The 19,466-nt window shown below is 38.3% G+C and overlaps 1 protein-coding gene across 1 annotated transcript in view; it reads left to right on the plus strand.

Annotated features, from left to right (window-relative positions):
• The window catches only part of MYRFL (myelin regulatory factor like), a 140,521-nt gene extending 123,818 nt beyond the window's left edge, over positions 1–16,703 (plus strand). Inside the window, 10 exon segments of the mRNA XM_058308416.1 lie at positions 101–186; positions 2,839–2,880; positions 2,962–3,014; positions 3,132–3,317; positions 10,218–10,280; positions 10,893–10,980; positions 13,418–13,492; positions 15,570–15,690; positions 16,022–16,096; positions 16,228–16,703. Of these exon segments, the coding sequence (XP_058164399.1) occupies positions 101–186; positions 2,839–2,880; positions 2,962–3,014; positions 3,132–3,317; positions 10,218–10,280; positions 10,893–10,980; positions 13,418–13,492; positions 15,570–15,690; positions 16,022–16,096; positions 16,228–16,314 (876 nt within the window). The 3' untranslated portion in view covers positions 16,315–16,703.
• Positions 16,704–19,466: the final 2,763 nt, after the last annotated feature.

The following is a 19,466-nucleotide window of genomic DNA, read 5'->3' on the forward strand; positions in this document are numbered from 1 at the left end:
AGCCATCCCAAGGGAGCAGATAAGAGTGCTAGTAGGAGCAGTTCTTTAGGCTTCCTTATCTTGGTGATTTATCACTGCTCACTAATCAATCTTTATATAGGTTTATTTTTCAGGGAAAAAGCCGGCATGCCCTAACTGGGTTTTCCAGACCTTGGTTATAACTCTAATTGCTGTGATGGCATTTTGGTAAGAAAAGCTTCAATGTTACATCAAGTTCTATTTTTCTTCCCATCTTTCTTTTCTCACATATAAACTGGAGACTGACCTTCCACTTACTTTAAAAAGAAGCAGCCCTTTAAACCTTGCGTTTAGCTTTGAGATGAGAGCACCCTTTTAAAACTCATATTTGAAGGAAAAAGCACAGGCTTTCTGCACTTGAATGTGAATGAAGGAGGCCTCTTTAAAAAAAAAAAGAATGACGATGTCAGTTAACTGATCAGCAGCTCATGGGGCCTTTCATTTGTTGTGTGCGTGCTAGCACACGTGTCTCTTATGTGGTCATGCAACTAACTTTCTCAAAATTTTAATCTCCTTCATGTCTATTTGGGGGAAAGTAATGAGTAGGCAATTGGGCACATCCACCCTTCCCTGGTCACTCATTTATTAGAAGTCTTTTGGAGTCTTCAGTGAAGACTTTGTTACAAAAAGACTATGCAATTACCCCAACATGTTCAATAAAGTAAAATTATAGCCAAATTTACTTTCAGTTAAACCTAACAAATACAGTAAGGATAACAGTAGTTACCATGCAAGCATCAGGTGACTGTTGATCAGCTGTCCCTTCTCTTCAAAGAGGTGGGTGATCTTTCTCAGGACTCTTATCTTCATGCCTCTGATGGCTCTCCTCCTTTGGTCTGGTCACTGGTGCTCCTTCAGGCCTCCTGCTGTTGTCCATGTTCTCCAGCCTTTGAATATTCCTTTATTGTTTTTTGTCTGACTATTCACATGGTGAAAGGAGTACTTTACCCTCAAAAGGTTTGTTAGTGTGAGAAAGGACTGGCTCCTGGGCCTTGTCTTGGGGGAGACAATCGCTGTCAGAGGGAAAGCAAGCAGCCTTCCCAAGGTGCTTCTGGTTCCTCGATCTAAAGCAACTTCCCAGCTGTGGAAGCCCGATATCTTCCCTTGCTTTAGCATTTCCACTTTTGACTTGTTGCCCACTTTGGGGAGCTTGCCCAAGTTTTTCACACCACTACCCAGAATTCTCAACTGAGGAGAGCCAAAGCATCTACCTTTAACAGAACATTTTCTAGCAATGACGATTTCCATTTAACTCAATGAGATGGTCATACAAGGTCTAATTCTGAGGCAAAGAAAGTGCTTCTTAATATGTGCTTATCAAATGTTATGAATTCCAATATTATTGACCGTCCAAGACATAAATGGGAGGTATTTGGCTTATTATCTTGTTTCTGGTGTATACCTGAGAATAGCTGAACAGTGGGATATACCCCCAAAGAAGGGAGATGTCCATTTCATCCTATGGTTCTGGAAGTTTCTTGGTTATGTAGTGGGGTAGATGGCACAGACAATTCAGAAAGATTAGTTAAGGATTAGTTTTGGGGGGAGTGAATAACAAAGTAAGGGAGACTGGTCCACAGCAAGCAGTTGCCACAGCAACACTGCTTATTCTGTCTGACAGCATCTTTGGGATTCAGCACTACTTTTCCCAGCAGGTTACTGCAGGGAGTAACCAGCTGCTGAGGACACAGTGAGAATTTTTCCTTTATGAATGGAATTCAAACACGTGGCACATTTTTGTGTATACTTAAGGATGGTAAACCCACCACCTTTAATGGGGAACAAAATAATGAGCAGTCGAGTCTGGAGGATCAGGTGTGAAGTTAAGTTGGCAAGAAGTCAAGTTAGGTAATGCTGTTAAGTCCAGCACCAAGTGTGACTGTAAGGTTATAATCTCCTTCAGCCTTTTGGGGCTCCTCTGTCTTTCTGCAGCTATAGGCAAACCTGGAGTCCTCTCTCTCGCCTGGCAGGGTCAAAACTTTCTCTGCATCTCTCCTTTCTTTCTGTGTGTTCTCAGTTTATATAAAACCCAGGAAGAGGGCAGAGTCCCAACCTGGGTCACACCTACTGACACAGTCCAACCAAAAGTCCTATAGTGATCTAATTAACTGATCTAATCAAAGGTCTCTTAATTGAATTTAATGCAATCAAAGGGCCCCACACCCACAGGAATGGATTAGTTTAAAGGACATGATCTTTTCTGAAATTCACAAAAGAACTTTAAACTGCCACAGATGCTTTATTGCATTTCTTTCCCTTCCACTGCCCAATTTGATGTATTGTACTCTGAAAGGATTGACAGCAGGAAAATGTCAGAGAAGTGGCCAAAGGGTTTGGCATCTACAGCTGGCTAACCCTGTGCTGCCTTTCATCTCCAAATGCTATAGTGCAGGCGATGTCGGTCAGTGGGATGAGAACTTTGCCCTGACTTTTCCCTGCAAGGAACTGAGGGCTGCCTCCAGCTATTCACACATTTCCCTTTGTAATCTTCCACTAGTGATAGACACTTCTAAGCTTGCCAGAGTCAGGGGAATGCGTTGTGGAAAAATCCATCAGCCTGGAGCACCCCAGGAGCCTCTAAGTTCCAAGAATGCTGAGGGCTCTTTCTCACCGGGACAGAAAAGCATAACTGTGCTGGTTTCCATGGCACTACTTTCAGCCATGGCTCCCCACTCCCCCTTCTCTCCCATCTGTGTGGCCTGTTTGAGTACATCCTTGGCCAACTGGATATGTGAGAAATGTCTGGAATCAAATCCACCACATAATGCTTTATTATTTTTTTAACAGTGCCTTGACAATAGTCTCCCTTTACATACTTAGCTTGAAAGATCAAGACCGACGTACCCCAAGTCTCCCTTCAAAGTGAGTTCTGGTCTTGTTTTCCTTTGGGAAGAAGGATTGTTGGAAGTTTCCTTCATTAATCATTTCATTCCCCCTCTCCAGCAATATCACAACTTCTCAGGAGCCAATTCTGCTTTCCACAATCTCCCCGTCAGGTAAGATCTTTATGTTCCTCACCCCCAAACCTCGCCTGCATGTGAACTGTCAACAGAAGATACCCACCTTTCAGGTTAACCTTGTTGCTTTCTTCCCCTCTGCCCAATGCCTTGCAGTCACTGATGCATCCCTGGCAACCACACAGTCCTCCTTCAAAGTACCTGAAATCACTTTCTGTGAGATCCTGCCGTGTCAGGAGACTTACTGCTGCCCCATATGGGGAATCGGAAGAGTCCTTTCAATGCCTATGCAAAGACAATCTAAGGAGGAGGAGATGGAAATCCATCAGAGGAAATGGACAGGTAAAAGACGTTCAAGGAGAAGAACTAGGGCTTTGCCAGTACTTATAGGATTGACTGTTTAAATGATTCCAGAAAATGATTCCACTCTTCTGTTTGGGTGGCAAAGTATTTTAAAACACAAATACTCCAACTGGCAATTACCTATAGTATTGAGTTCCCTGCCCAGGGATGAAGTTTTGGTTAATTAAGGCCTTATAATTTTCACCAAGTGAAAGGGTCTCATTTGTCTGTAGCCAGCAAAGATAGTAATAGTAGCACTTGTGAAGTAATTACATGCACATGGGTAAATTTTTTGGCTTACTTAGAACTTAGAAAATGATGTGGTATCTGGGCTTTCTGCCCAAATCAACTAGGACAAACATAAGAGACTTTGGATACTCTAATGAGTTCAGGGTAAGCTTTAAGGCTGTGATAACTACAAAGTTGGCATTCGATTTTGAAAATATCTTCTTCCTAGCATTGCATACACAACACATATATATATATACATACACACAACATATATACATGGATGTTTTTAAGTAACATAATTTTCATGTTAAAAATTATAGAAATTTGATGAAGGCCTAAAAGTATAATTGTCAATGTAAGATCAAAACAATGCATCCAAGTATATGCTAACTCATTATTGTTTTTATAAATCCCCTTCTATATACATACATATAAATGACTGTCTAAAATAATAATGATGATCTTAGTAATAGCCATAAATACATATTAGTACAGCTTTCTACTAGGTGGTTGTAGTAACAACAGTCCCCCATTCACACTGGTTTAGTGTCACAAAAATCTATTTCTCACTCACTCTATATGTCAACTGTAAATTAAAAGAGGGCTTTTGTTCATCATGACATTTAGGACCAGCTGATAGTGGCTCCATCTCAATGCATGTTTCCACAATCTCTATAGCAGAGAAAGAGAATGAGCAAATTATACACTGGTTCATAAAGCTTCCACCTAGGCATGACATTGCTTATACTTTATTGGCCAAAGCAAGTCACATTGGTTATGTCTACTTTTAAAGCATGTGGGGAAAGTACAGTCCTAACATGTGCCTGGAAGGAGACGAGACAGAATATTTGTGACCAGCCCCAATCAGTGACATGTAAAATATGGTCAGTGATACAAGTTTGGGGTAATTTCTTTTTCCTTTTGATGTTATTTCATATCCTATTCTTGGATAAATAACTTACAAATCATCATGATCATTACCATCAACATGATGTAATGAAGTATTATCGTATGTGAGGCACTGTCATAAAAAGGTTGTATGAATAGATCATTTAATACTCACAAGCTGGTAAGTGCTGTTATTATCCCCAATTTTTTTCCAATGAGGAAACAGAAGCACAGAAAATTTTCCCCACACTAATAGGAAGCAATGCTAACATTTTTCTGGTGAGAGCAATCCTTGATGGAGTTTGGGAACAGATATATCATTATAGGGTTCAACCTGATAAAAGGAATTTGTTTCAGTCATCAGATTCTCAGTGTTTTTAAATATGGATCAATCTAGTAGTGCCATGCAAATCCCCCATAGCCTTTATCCCTTGCAAAAGTTCATGGAATCTTGTGGCTGGTATGGGAGTGCACTTTGGTGTCCTTTTCTGAGAACAGTCCTCAGCAGAGACTGTCTCACCTCTGAGAGCTATGCTGATAACAATGGATCCCGAATAGAATGAGGTCATGGACCGCCCCTATCTCATTTTCAAGAGATTTCTTGACCCCCAAGCAAATTTACTCCTGTAGCAACCAACTCTTTATATCAAAGGAATATTGGGAAGAATAGCCCTTATCACATGTTATGGGAATCTGTTGCTGTCTTCTCTGGACCATGAGTGTCTGATTTACTTATGTTTCCATAACTATGAGAGAAACTGCAGTGATTCCTAAAGAAATAAGATCTGGTCCAGGATGCCTACTTTTATCCACCTAGGCAAACTGGCAACTTCTTTATCTGAAAATGAAATTTAAGGGGTAGGAAGTATATGGGAACCTCTTATATTTTTTGAATGTAACATTAAAATAAAATAAAATTAATTAATTAATTTTAAAATAAAATTTAAGTTTTGCCTTATCAGGATCCCTGCCGATTAACAGAGAAAGTAGCTCTCTCTGTCCTCTTTCAATTGGAAAAAAATGGAAAAGTCTTAGCTGTTCTATTTACTTTCACCTTCAGAAAACCTGAAAACTGTGGGGGATTTAGAGTCACTGTCAGAGCAGCTAGGCCAGTAGCACCTCAACTTTTGACCTTAAGAATCTATTATTAATATACTTTAATGATTATTTAATTGAGAAAATACACAAAGGAAGTCTATATAAATTAAGCTTTTAATTATTTTTATTAATCCAATGGTAATGTTGGAGAAATAGTACAAACCTATGAGAGATGTTACTTTTCAAGTCCACAGATGACAGCATGGACCCCAATCAGGAGATCCTCTGATCTATACCAACTTACCCACTTTACAGCCAGTGAAACAGAGGAACAGGACTTTGATTAAGGTCCTGTGGTGAGTTAATAACAAAATTAGAATTGAGCTCTGAGTCTCCTGTTTCCCTGTCCCAGCTTCCTTCTATGCCACTATCCCGCCTCCACTTATTTGGGCATAGGGTGTGAATGTACCTGGATCAGCTCCAGAAGATGCAGAAAGTCTTTACTCCGTGGTTCTAGAAGACACCTTAGCCCCTAGGCTTGCTTCCAGCCATTGAGATGTCCCCAGTGTAGGATATTTCTGGAGTTCTGTGAAAAGGTACTTCTGTTCTGCAGCTAGTTCTTTCTTCCTCCCTGTCCAAGGCACCATATAACACCAAGGATCGTAAATCCCAAAGGAGAAAGCAGCTATTCTTTTTCACCAGATATTTCTGGACCATTAAAGACCAAATAAAAAATAAGAAAGAAAAATAAGAAAGAAATGTCAGGGTGAAAAGAAAAAGTTTAGAAAAATTTGCACTGGGATGCAGAGTAATATCTAACAGTTTGTCAAGCCCCAAAACACATTTATGAGCCTCCTCCCTGAGGAGTAACCCTGCAAGTAAAATAGGCAAAAGGAAATCAGCATTTTAATAACATGTAGTCATTTCTCTTCTTTGGGGCCTAAGCTGATTTTGGACCAATAAAGTGTCTTTCAGAAAGGTTATTTTTTCCTCCACTTAATAAAAGGTTTGGGTAAATAAAACTAATCAGGAAGTGGAAAAGTAGGTATTTTGGAATATTGAACAGACATTTACTCTGAGGAATCAACTAAATATAATAGATTAGATTTTAATCCATGGAACCAAGTAGACAGCTGAACTAGATATTAAAAAGTAAAAAGCCCATGAGAAAAAAAGTTATAAAAAATATCACAAAGCAAAAAGTCATTTAGAATTCATGCTCATTTTATTTTGAAGATCAAAACTCTGAGAAGAGCAATTGACCAAAAGAAAATGGGCCCCTATGTTAAAGGACTTAGCCATTCATTGATGGGTGGGGCTTTTTGATGTCTTCTTAGCATGAATCTGGTTCAATCAAGGGAAGAGAAAGGTAGCCAAGATGCTGTACTGGAACCCACCCATTAGCATAGTTTTACAAGTAGTGAAATACATATTTTGTCTTATAACTGTATATGCTTTGGTTGGATACCATCACAAATCTCTCCTTACCAGAAGCTTCTAATTTAGTTTATTGGTGGGTTCTCCCCCATTTGTGAATTATATCTCCAACTTTACAGTGAAAACCACCGGGAATGTACTATAAACTTTATAGTGAATACTGCCGGAAGGCATTTGTAAAATGAGAGCTACCTTTGTATGACTATAGGGGAATTTATGGTTTTCCAATAACCAGCATTTCAAAATTGAATAGCCTTAGTTTAGAGCAGTGACAAATTGAAGGTGTTTTATAGGAGATTTACACATTGTTATTTCCAATCCTGCTTTTGTAAAACCATTTTCATAATTTTAATCTTTAAGATTAATTATCACTCCTCAACCTTGCCTTTTTATGCCTGCTAAAAATACTTTATCCAATCAGATACTCAATCCTATTTATAAGATTCTATGACTCCAGGAACCTGAAAACATGGTTCTGTGGAAGTGAGACAAATCTGTGGTTCTACTACAAATTCAGCAGGAATGCAGAACAAAAGGTGGGGCAAGGAGATAGAAGTATTAAGTTCTGGTTTCCCTGTTCTCATACCTCGTTTGCCCTGTAAATTTACAGCCTTGTGTGGAAACAAAACTAATAGCAGGAGGAATGGTGCTTGAAAATTATTATTGGAATAGCTGGAATCCAAGAAATCTGGGGGCCTTTTGGGTAGTACATATATTTATATATAAATGGAAAGAAATATCCCATTTTTTAGAAAATCCTCATAAATAAAGATCTGACTCTTAGTGGGAAGGATCATTTTGGACATGATGCTCAAAGAACTTGCCCATTTTCAACTTCTGTATCACTACCATTTGCTAACAGAAGTGAAGAAGCCCAGCTTCCCACACGCATTCCCATCATCCCTCTGCACCCACTCCCTGGGAATTTATCCTTTCAGCATGTAAGAGGAAATATTTTTCTAGAGGTTATATGATTGACCTTCCTTCTTCCCTTTCTTTTTTTCCCCTGCCTTTCTTCCTTCCACAAATATTTATTGAGCAGGCACTGCATTATTCTTGGGATGTAAGAGTGAACAAGCTGTGGTCCTCCAGGAGCTCACTGTGAGGTGGGCAGACAAGTAAACCAGCCCTTTCCCCCAAGGGTGAGAAGCACTAAGACAGAGATACTCAGGAGTGATTGGCCCCAAGTATTGTGCATTGTTGCTTTTACTTTCTATCCTGAAATTTGACAGAGAAACTTGAACATAGATCAAAAAATCTGCAAATTAAGATTAAGGTTTGCTATAGTTAATAGCATACTTATAAAAAGGTTCCTACATGAATTGTAAAAAAGGTACCACACTAACATAAGGTGTTAATAATAGGATGGTATATGGGTCCCCTGTATTCTATGCATGATTTTTCTGTAAACCTACAATTTATCTAAAAAAATCCTTTAAAAATGATTAAAGTTTGTTTAGCAGCACACTTAAATGATTTTTCTCACTCTCCATTTAAAATATATACTTATTTTTTCATGCCCTTAACAACTATCATCTGAACAGATACTTTTTCAAAATTGCTTTAAAAATGCCTTTTTGGAGAGTATAGGGCGCTGCCTTCCCCACAAGGCCATGCTAACCGTATACCGGAGGATTTGACCCCCATTGTTTCAGCTGCCTACAGCTCAGTCCTCACCTTAGCTTTAAGCTCACTTTGTATTACGTGTTTGTGTATCGCATTTCATATATCTCCATAACAGCAAAGTTATGGACTCTGGAATCAGGCTGGATTGGTAGCTCTCCTCTATTCCTCATACATAGAAGGAATCCTTGGTGCCTCAGTTTGCTCTCTGTAAAATGAGGACAACCTCCCTCATAGGTCTGCTATAAGATACCAGAACAGTGTTCAATAGATACTAAATGTTCAATGAATAGTAGCTGTAGTTATCATTATTATCCTTCCATGAAAGAATGTAAAAATCTCACAGAATTTTCTCCAACTGAATTTTCATATTCAATTATTAAACAATCAGGAAGCATTTGTACTCAAGTTGTTTTATTAATTTTGCTTATCTTTAGAGACTCTAAATTCCCTTTGATGAAAAGATTAGTATTTCATTATTTTACCATAAAGAAAGGCTTGCTCTTATTTTTCTTTGTTTTTATACCTGTTTTCCCTTTATCCATTGCCCTTGAACTACTTTAACAGGGCCCATCAAACAGTAAATTAGCTGGGCAAGTAGGCATGGGTGGGAAACCCATAGGGACAGATATACACTCAATGCTGGTTTCCTGAATTTAATTTTAAAGGGATTTTTAAACTGAGCAATTCTGCCTCCTTGCTTTTCCCTTGAAACTCTAGGAAGAGTTTAGAAATCAGATTCCAGACACATATATTAGCATTTCTTTTTCCTTCCTGCTTTCTAAATGCTATATTTTTAATGACCTTTGCCCTCACTCAGTAAAAGAAATATGGTTAATAAGCATGTCCATGCCTCTTAGCAATGTCGTGTGAGTGGGGCTTGGTTGGGCAGAGCAGTTGTAGTTAGGGCCTGTTGTAGTCACTCAAGAAGTAGAACAGGATCAACAAGGGATTGGCAGGAAGGTAGAGGCTGGCTCAATGAAAGGAAAAGCTGATGTTCAGAGTTGCTCAGCTGATGATGTCTCAGGTTTTAGTGAGTCCCCATCACTGGAGATATTCAAACAAGGATTCCCTGCTGACTTAATGTCCTTTTTTTCATTAGCATATATAACCCTAAAATAGTAACACTAAGGGGCATAGAAATGTACCCAGGTAGTCTTGGTTGGGGAATTCCTTTGTAAATGATTTAGATTAGCTACACTACTAATTCACAAACTGTATGAGAAATATAACCATTATTAGTTTGTCATTCCTCAAATTAAAATGGTTTCTGTAATATGAGTCAGATATTATTCCAGGAGCTACAGAAGATTCAGTGAAGATTAATAGAGGATCCCTACTTTGTAGTTGTTGAGAAAGGGCAAAAGTCATGAAAAGATAAGTAATAGAAAAAATATGAACATCATTACAATGAGAGAAATATCATTGACTGACCACCACATAGATGGTTTCATTAATAAATGCTAGGGCATTAGAAGGGAGGGAGCTGTGAGCTACAGGAATCTGATCTGGGATGGTTTCTTGGAGAAGGGTGGGAATAAACTAGGTCTATAAGGATGGGATAAAGATGGGAGGGATGGAAGATGGGAGAGAGAAAGGGTGGAGAACTGTTCAACTGACAGAAAACTAGGGCCCTATTCTGGGGATCAAGCCTTAATACTGACAGACTCCTTTGTTCCTCAGAAGACAGAAGCAAAGCATTCCCTGCAAGAGAATCTCTAACCAGCCCTGACTGGGGCAGTGACTGTAAGTTTCTGCATAAGTGCCACTCTTCGCCTGGGGTGTGGGGGGTGGGGAGGCAGGCAGAATGACAATGAGTGTAAGAGTATTACTGGCTGAGGAACAAGGACCACAGCCAGTGGGGTTATGTTTCCTAATCAATGCCAAAGTAACCGAGTGAGGCATTAGAAATGGCGATTCAATATGGGACAAGCTGGGTTGAGCGCCATAGTAATTCACTTTAACTTACAGCCCTCCTCTTCTCTTCTATGTTTTCAGTTTGTTTTCTGATTTTTCAAAGTTTTCTTTATTTGTCAGGTTGCACTTCATGTTGCACCCTTCATTTTCAATAAATTTCAATTTAGTAGGACTTTCATGGTCCAGAAATACTTTGGGATACTATGGGCTATTTAATTGGGCCTGGATTTTTATTTATTTTCTTAGAACTCACTATAACAATAAAAGCTTTTTCCTTTTCCATTTTGAATGCAAAATGGAATCTAATTATCTGGGAAACTCTTATTTCACATTCTGCAGTTTGGGAACTGTAATACAGTACCCAGAAAAGTTTATTGCCCCTCCCCCCTCCACACACAGCAGAAGAATTTACTTACTTTTCTCTCTTCCTTCTCAATTTAGGGATTGATACAACCATCACCTCTATTCAGATTATGGAAATCCAGCAAACAATAGATCGTCGGTATTGCAGTAGAAGCCTCCAGTGTGGGTGGGTAAACCTCTTCGTAAAGTGTCCATTCTTTCTGAAATTTACCCAGGGGTGTCTGAATTTTTGAAACTGAATGATAATGTTTCTGAATGCTCAAACTATGGGTGAAATCAATGTGTGCTTATATTGCTACTTAAGTGAAAACACATTTGTTACATGATGCAAAGAGGGGAGCATGTAATGGTTGGTATTAGCAAATGTCAATGAACCACAGCTCCAGCAATTCCAGTCTCCTGGTTTAATAGGTAAGTCCAAAGAAAAACACCTAGGGGGCATATCTGTGGTTGATTCTCTGAGGAAATAGGCAAAGAACTGCAAATTAATTTTACACACAGGAAAGACATTGTTACTGATGGCTCCAAGTTATGAATGAACTAACATTTGTATATCTTAATAACAAGAGATATCATTCTTTTATTTCCTGAAAAAAAAAAACCACTTACCTTAGCTTTTTCAGTTAGGAAGCAAAAATCCAGGTACTGCAAATGTTATCAGCAAATTCGTTTTCAGCATATGGTGTATCACCTTTATTGAGGTAATGATGCATGTAGAAACAGAGAGTGCAAGTAGCTTCAGCAAGCACAGTATGAAAGCTGCAGGAATTAAGAATGGGGAATTTTAAAATTTTTATTTTATAAATAATTATTGAATGCCTGCTGAGTAAAGACAAGTGCTAGTCACTGTATATTGATCTGATGTCCCAGTTCCTATGGCTTCTCAACCTTATTTTCTTTTACTCCTGAAAACTAGTTTTAGGTTTCAAGTTGATGGTCCTGAATAAAAAAAATAACCTGTGTGATATTTTATGAATTGTTTATGACCTCTATATTCATTATGTCATTGAATTCTCACAAAATTTCCTCTGAGGTTAAGGAAATTGACCTTCATTTTGCAATTAAGGGACCTTGTTGCTAAAAGCAAATGGGAATTTATTGGCCCATGGTTTTGAGGCTAGGAGAATTCCAAATAAAGTTATCATCAAGACAATGTTTTCTTCCCCAAGACTGGCATTGTGGGACTGGCTGCTGCTGATCTTTATCCTTGGTGCCTCTGTCACACGGCAATGCACATGGCGGCCTCTCCTTGTCTCTGCCATCTCTTCCAGGTTTCTTTGATTTTCAGCTCTGGCTGCTTCCTCTGTGGCTTTTTTCTCTCTGTGTGGACCTTACCCATAAGGCCTTCAGTAACATTAATAGGATTAAAACCCATCCTGGGCTATACCTCATCTGAGGTACCCACGTCACAAAGTCTTCTTTACGAGGGTTCACAGCCACAGGAATGGATTAAGTTTAAGAACATGTTTTTCTCAAACTACCACAGTGGGTTTGAAAGTTAGCCTGAGGTCACCTACTTTATAAGCATGAAGGACAGGACATTACTTTAAATATCGGGGTGGCACAATGAAGAGGAATCTGACAATTCAGTTTCAAATTCTAGAACTTTGGCAAGATGATTATTCTCCCTGCATATGGTGTCTTCATATTAGATAAGGATACTACCTACTGAATTGGGTTGCTGTAAAGCAGGCAAATGCTGGGAGGCACATCAAGGAAAAGAATTCCATTCACCCAAGTTTCCTCCAGTCAAACAAAGCTCTCCTGATCTCAATCCTGATATTTGTATTTCCTTTATTTTTGCTTTCACCTTTTCATTTTACAACTTAGTTTAGTATTCATTAAAGTGAATTATTTTAGATGACTTTTCCCCATTTATCAGGTTTTAAGTTGTTTTCTCCATATAAATCAAAGGGTTGGCCAAGTCATAAGGAGAACTTGTATTAGAAACTATATGCCTTAATGCTGGAGTTTTCCATTAAAATATGAATCAAAGGAACTCTTTCTTTTCCCTAAGTATCTCTCTTGGGAAGGGGGAGGGATGTGTATAAGCATTTCTATCTTGCAATTTTTTTCCATTACTAAAGAGTAATTAGAAGAATACTTTTAGTTGATTCAGGTTCTGAAAGTACATGATCTTTCTTGCTAATGTAGCTTAAAAGGGAGTGATTTACGGTGGAAAAGCTGGTATGTATTATTCCCAACCCTCCCTTCCAGGAGGATTGTTAGCTTGAGGCCTTTGCCTCATTTGTCTATTGAAATCTGTATCTCCTTAAAGAGAACTGAAGTCATTTCCTGTGCGTTTAGTTTTGCGCTTTTGGACTGGGTTTTGATTTTCTGTCATTTACTCTGTGTGTTCTGAAAATATTTAAATCTTTGTGGCTTATTTTATATTAAGCCCTAACAGAGATCACTTTGTAGAATTTGACATGTATGTCTCTGAGAAACATAAAACTCTACTGTGTTAAACTTGGTTTTCTGTATTTTTTACTTGCTATATAATATTTAACAATTTATACAATATTTAATGAGTGGCAGAAAGTCTTTTGAAGCCTTTCCTAAATACTTTGGTTTACCAGGTTTTTTTTTCCTCCCATAATTAGGTCTGGAAATTATAATTACAATATTCCTGTTAATAAGTACACACCCACCAACGTGAAATTCTCTCTGGAAATCAAGTAAGTGCATGGCGATTAAAAAATTCAGTTTTTATCGCTAACAATTTTAGTATTTTAATAAATAGATAAATTTTGATCAATGTTCTTCATAATTTGATCAGGGACCATCCAGGCTCCCTGAAGTGAAATGGAAAGGCTCATAGGCTGTACTCACCTAAGAAGTGGGAGTGACTTTGGGTTTGACCCTCCTGAGCTACGGACTGCCCCAGGCTAGCCCCTGAGTTGTGGTGGGAACAAGAAAAAGAACAAGGCGCCCAGATGGAGGGCTGCATGTTTTGGTGAGATCTTATTAGCAGGGATTACGTAGACACCGCCCTCTTTCTTACAGAGAGAAGAAAAAAGGATCCAGCACTTGGAACTGGGCAGACCAGGGTTCAGATTCTGTCCCTGTCATTTACCAATTGTGTGATTTTTGAGAAGTCACTTCTGCTCTTGGGGCTACCACTTCTTCATCTGTAGAATGAGTACAATATTATACCATAGCATGTAGAGTTGCTGTGAACATTATTGTTAATAATAGTGAAAATTAATAGCTACCATCTGTTGAACAGAGATGATATGCCAGACACAGTATACTTTAATACTGGGTTAATACTCCTCACAACAGCCCTTTGCAGTTGGTATTTTTATTCTAGCTTATGTTTTTCATGTAGGAACACTTGGGTGTGGAGAGTTCTAAAAACTTTTTTCAAATTTCCCAGCTAGTAATTGGTGGAGTTGGGCTTCAAACATAGCGCATCCTTTTAACCATCATTCGCTTGCCTTCCAAATGAGACAAGGTTGTGAGAAAATTGCCCTTTCTGGCATATAGTAGGCAGTTAAAATGGTACATATTATTATGACTCTCTCTAAGCAAATTACAGAACTCTAATTTAATCTATTCTTATCAGATCTTTTAAATATTTTAATATCTTTGACCCACCTCATTCAAAAATTATGCAGGTAACTGGTCACTAGGAAGATGCATTTATTTTGTGTCTCTTGATTTTAGTCTCTTCTCTTCTCCCTCTTCCCCATTTCATCTCTTCCCTTCCTACTCTTCCTCTCTTTCCTTTTCCTCTGCCCCCCCTTCTTTCTTCTTCCCCACAACTGTTTTTCCTTCTCTATCATATTTCCCTTCTCTCTCTGCCTCATGCTGCATACTCTTTCTCTCATCTACTTTGCTTTTGCAGAGCTAGTGATACTCAACCCTGGAAAGGTTTATTTGCAGCAGCTGATGTTTCATGACTCTGAACCCACCATTTAAGGCAGAGTGAAAGCTAAATGTACTGTTCGCCAGCACTCCTTGAGTAAACTTGAGTACCATTTCCTCATTCATTTCTCACTTTTGATGGAGGGAAATAAGCTGAAATAGTATATCCCCTGAAGCAGCAAAGATCACCCTGAGCTACTCTACTGAATTAAACCTTTTAGCTTAAGAACCAGTTTTCTAAATATGGATGATTTAAAAATAACACCTATATCTTAACTGAGGTTTTAGGTTGTCCCTACTTTTGCAAAAGACTTGTCTTCAAAGACAGATGAATCTCATCTTCTTGGTATTTATTAATGGACAGACCTCCAGACAAGGAAAAGCAAGATTTTTCACAGGACTTCCACTCTGGGACAGCTTTGAAAGCTGGTGATTTCTAAAAGGGCTCACCCCCAAATCCCTACCCGTGTTTGTTTTGCATTGCTGTTTCAAATAATATCTACCCAAACCAAGAGTTTTCAGAATATGAACTCCTGGCAGCATCAGCTAAGTGAAAATTTAGTTGCCAGTGAAAAGAGAAGGGATAAACCCAAATATTATAAAAATCTATGAAGATGAGAAATTCTGATGCTGATGTGATTTAAGTCATGAGAGTAAGTTTTAGAAACCAGCATATGCTATTTCTGAGATCTGAGATAGTTTCTTTCTGTAATAATGAGATGTGAGCCAGCACATTGGCATCAGCGTGCTTTGTGTAATAAAATGCCTATTGTGAAGTTTGAATGGATTTCCAAGTTACGTTCCCATTAGTCCCTCTTATCGAGTAGCCAAGTAGAAGCTGGTAACTGCTTTTCTATTGCCCTTTCTTTCCTTTGTTTCCCGAAGCACAACAGAGCCATTGATAGTCTTCCAGTGCAAACTGACCCTTGGAAATATATGTTTCCATAGTGAAAGGAAAGCCAAAGGGACCCAAAGCCAAAGAGAAGTCTCCCAGGAGATGACACAGGTAATGTTTTCCTGGTTTCTCGGAGGCTCTATGTCTCTGTTCCAGAAGGAAGTGTGTCTAGAGTTGTGGAATAGCCTCTTCTCCCCACTAAAGAGTGATGTCTTCGGCCAAATGCCAGTGTTGCCCCTGCTGGCTGACCCTGGACATAGGGCTTTGCCCAGCATCTTCCTTGTGTCCTTCAGAAGCTGCACTCTTCTAACTATGCCTGTCAAAAGCTGTTATCACAGATCTTCTCTATAGTAGTCAAAGAAATGCTTTCTTAGGCTATACTCTTTCCAATTGCATGTAAAATGTGGCTGTGACATGGATCTCTCTTTCATTCATTACTTAGGGATATCAGCACATTTGGAGTCTCCCCGTAGCCCTGTTCTCTGACAGTGCATACCATTTCCGTGTAGCTGCACCGGTAAGGTTTCTTTTTCCCTTTTCCTTTTCAGTTAAAAAGAAATGAAACACACACACAGACACACACAATAGTAACACTTGAACTACAGTTAATTCTTATGTTAATTTTTCTCTTTTCTCCTATTTTTACAGGATTTAGCAGACTGTTCAACGGACCCTTATTTTGCTGGAATATTCTTTACAGATTACTTCTTTTACTTCTATCGACACTGTACCTAATTTATTCAAGTTTAGTTGAGAACTCTACTGAGTATTGGGAAAATACTCAGAAATACAGTTAACATAAACATGCTGTTTTGCCACTTCTTTCTTCTTTTTTGTAAAACGTTCACAGTTATTGCTGAAGGACTTTTTCAGACTTTGGCTTCCAATTGTTTTGAGATAGTAATGAGGAAAATAAGTGTTTGCTGGAATTGAGATAATGTGGTGTTTGCTTTTGCCATGACCATGAAGAAAACATTTCCTGGAAGAAAGAGTGCTGTTGGATTTGAAGATACTGCTTCTTATATTAAGGAAGCTGTGAGGTCAAAATAGGCAGCTCCAACTTTACTATGTCCTGATATATTTCAAAGCTTTGAGGAAAAATAAAGAGCCCCATTTCAGCTGTATCAACTTGGAACTGCTAAACATAGATTCTGTTGAAAATGTGTGAAGTGGTGTGCATATTTGGGTGAGTGGGTCGTGTGTGATATGGAGTTCACATTTAGGAAAACTGTTGCCATGTGTTTGCGTGTATGTGAGCACATGTGTGGGCTTCTGTACTGCATATACACATACTCTAGAGTACAGAATGTAGCTTACAATGAAATGGATTTAAGAGCAATTGTTGTGACTCTGTTTTGTGTCTTGATGGGCACTAAACTCTTTGTGATGGTGGGATAGGACCTCTTGTGCCGATGAAAGCACTGGCTGGTTACGAGGCATTTGAGGCAATCAGACAATCTGGATGCAGACAGTTGCCTATGACCTTCCCATTTTCTTTGTTTTGGTTTTGTTTGGTTTTCTCTACATACGAAGGGTTCTCTCCCAGGGCGTTAAGACCCTTCTCAGTTCTTTACAGCTGAATTCACTTCAGATACTTCTATGGGTGGATCCGTATACCTTTTCCAACTCAGAGCGGCCAGAAATCCTCTGGAGACTTAAGCCACACCAGCTCTCGTTTGAGGTATCAGGGTTGCTGAATGGCTGTCCTTCCATTTTCTTACTGTTGTGAGTAAATTGATTGGGGCAGTTTGATTTTTTACATTGGTTCTGATAATCAGCAGTAATAACACACGTTCCTCTTATTTATTTTCAGATATTATTAAACATGTGCTATATAGATGAAGATTAATTGAGATTCTGCCTATTTATAAATGTCATGATCCCTGCTCTTATAGAAGGCGTTTTGAAATAAATTTGTCAACATAAATGTTAACCTAGAGATTAGGAGCTGAGACTCTGGCCTTCAGTCCAAGAGCAAACTATATCTGTGTTCCTTAGGTAACTTTCTCAACTTCCCTTAGCCTCAATTTCTTCATATATAGAGGAGGACCATGAGTATCTGCAACAGACAGGATTAAATGAGATAAAATATGTAACCCACATGATAGCCTCTAAATAAATATGAGCTGTTCTTGTTATACCTGCAAGAAGGTATAACACATCTATATTGGGGCATTTTGGCAAACTGTAAAAACCAAACTACAGATAGCACAAATGCATGAGTATTACATAATGTTTACACATTTTTTCTATATTTGGAAACCTGGTTTCCTTTCTACACCAACAGTGTTGACTTTGTGGACAACAGAGCAAGGCAGTTAATTCTAGAGTGGGTTAATTCAGGATTCCTCCAGTTTTTTAGATTCAAATAAAACTTGGTTTTCTTGAGTTGTAGTAGCAGCCTGTCCCAGCATGACCTAGGTATATGTACCAGTTAGCACTGGATGTTTTAATGGGATCTCAGGTGTTTGGTGTGGGAGAGACACCATTAATTTGATTCTTCTTCTACTGGCAAAGGAATGTTTGTCAGCTGTAGAGTTGCAAGAGTTCTTTTTAGCACGTAAGTCCCATGTTCTTATTAGTTACATACTTAATGTTGAGGACAACATGGTGGTTTCAGATACCAAGGGCAATTCAGTGCTATCTATAAGGGAATTATGCACTGCTTTCCCATTAAATCCCATTTAAAAAAACTGTCTTTTTCACAGAAAACCTTCTCTAGGAGACTATATTTTAAAGCTTCAAAAAGAAAGAAGGGATTTAAGATAATGATCAGATCAATGACAAATTGTGGCATGCTTGGATTAGTCAACCCTGGGAAACAGATTTTGCTGGAAGAGTTTTTTGTGTGTTTGCAGGACTTTTTCAGTTCCAAGATGTCCCCTCATTGTAGATCATGCTGCTTTATGCCAAAAGACTTTCACTTATGCCAGAGAAGAATCTGACTCTACTGGCATATCCTCAATGATATCAAAATGTCTATAAAAGTCATGAGCCCAGTCTAATCTTGGAAAAACATCAGACAAATCCCAGCTGAGGGACATTCTACAATACATCTGACCAGAAATCCTCAGAACTGTCAAGGCATCAGAAATAAGGAAAGTCTGAGACTATCACAGCCAAGAGGAGTCAAAGGAGACATGATGACTAAATGTAGTATGATATCCTAAATGGGATCCTGGCACAAAAAAGGACATTAGGTCAAAGATAAGAAACTCTGAATAAAATATGTTTTAGTTAATAATAATGCGTCACTATAGATTCATTGTGACAAATATACTATACTAACATAAGATGTTAATAATAGGAGAATTGGATGTGGGTTTTAAGGCAACTCTCTGTACTGTCTTTGTAATTTTTCCATAAATCTAAAACTGTTCTAAAATTTCTAAAGAGTTTATTTTTTAAAAAAGAAAAAAGTCTATGAGAGCTGGGCTAAAATATCACATGCTGCCACGAGGTGCCATTTTATGACAGCATAGAATAAGTTCAAGCCTGAAAAATAGGCAACATTTTTTACTTTAGATTATTCCAAATATCCTAGTTCCCTGCAGTGCCAATAATTTAAGCTCAAATTCTATATATCAATTTATTTAACCCCAAATATTATAGAATATTATAAATAATCATGTAACTTAAACATACAGAATTACAATAATTCTTCATCAATTCTAATTTAAGAACTAAAACCAGATTTTGGAAGCTCATCTGATTTTTTTCAACAACTGAAACCTAAAAATTCATTTATACAAACAATTGGCAGGCATGTTTTCGAACTCCAGCATTTTAAAAACTAACACCCGGTTAACGTTTACTGCTTAACCTACCTCTTTTCTATTTTTATTTATCTTTATTTTTATACACAATTTTTGGATTTCAATGCTAGT

Source organism: Dasypus novemcinctus, chromosome 12, assembly GCF_030445035.2.
Source record: "Dasypus novemcinctus isolate mDasNov1 chromosome 12, mDasNov1.1.hap2, whole genome shotgun sequence".
NCBI lineage: Eukaryota > Metazoa > Chordata > Mammalia > Cingulata > Dasypodidae > Dasypus > Dasypus novemcinctus.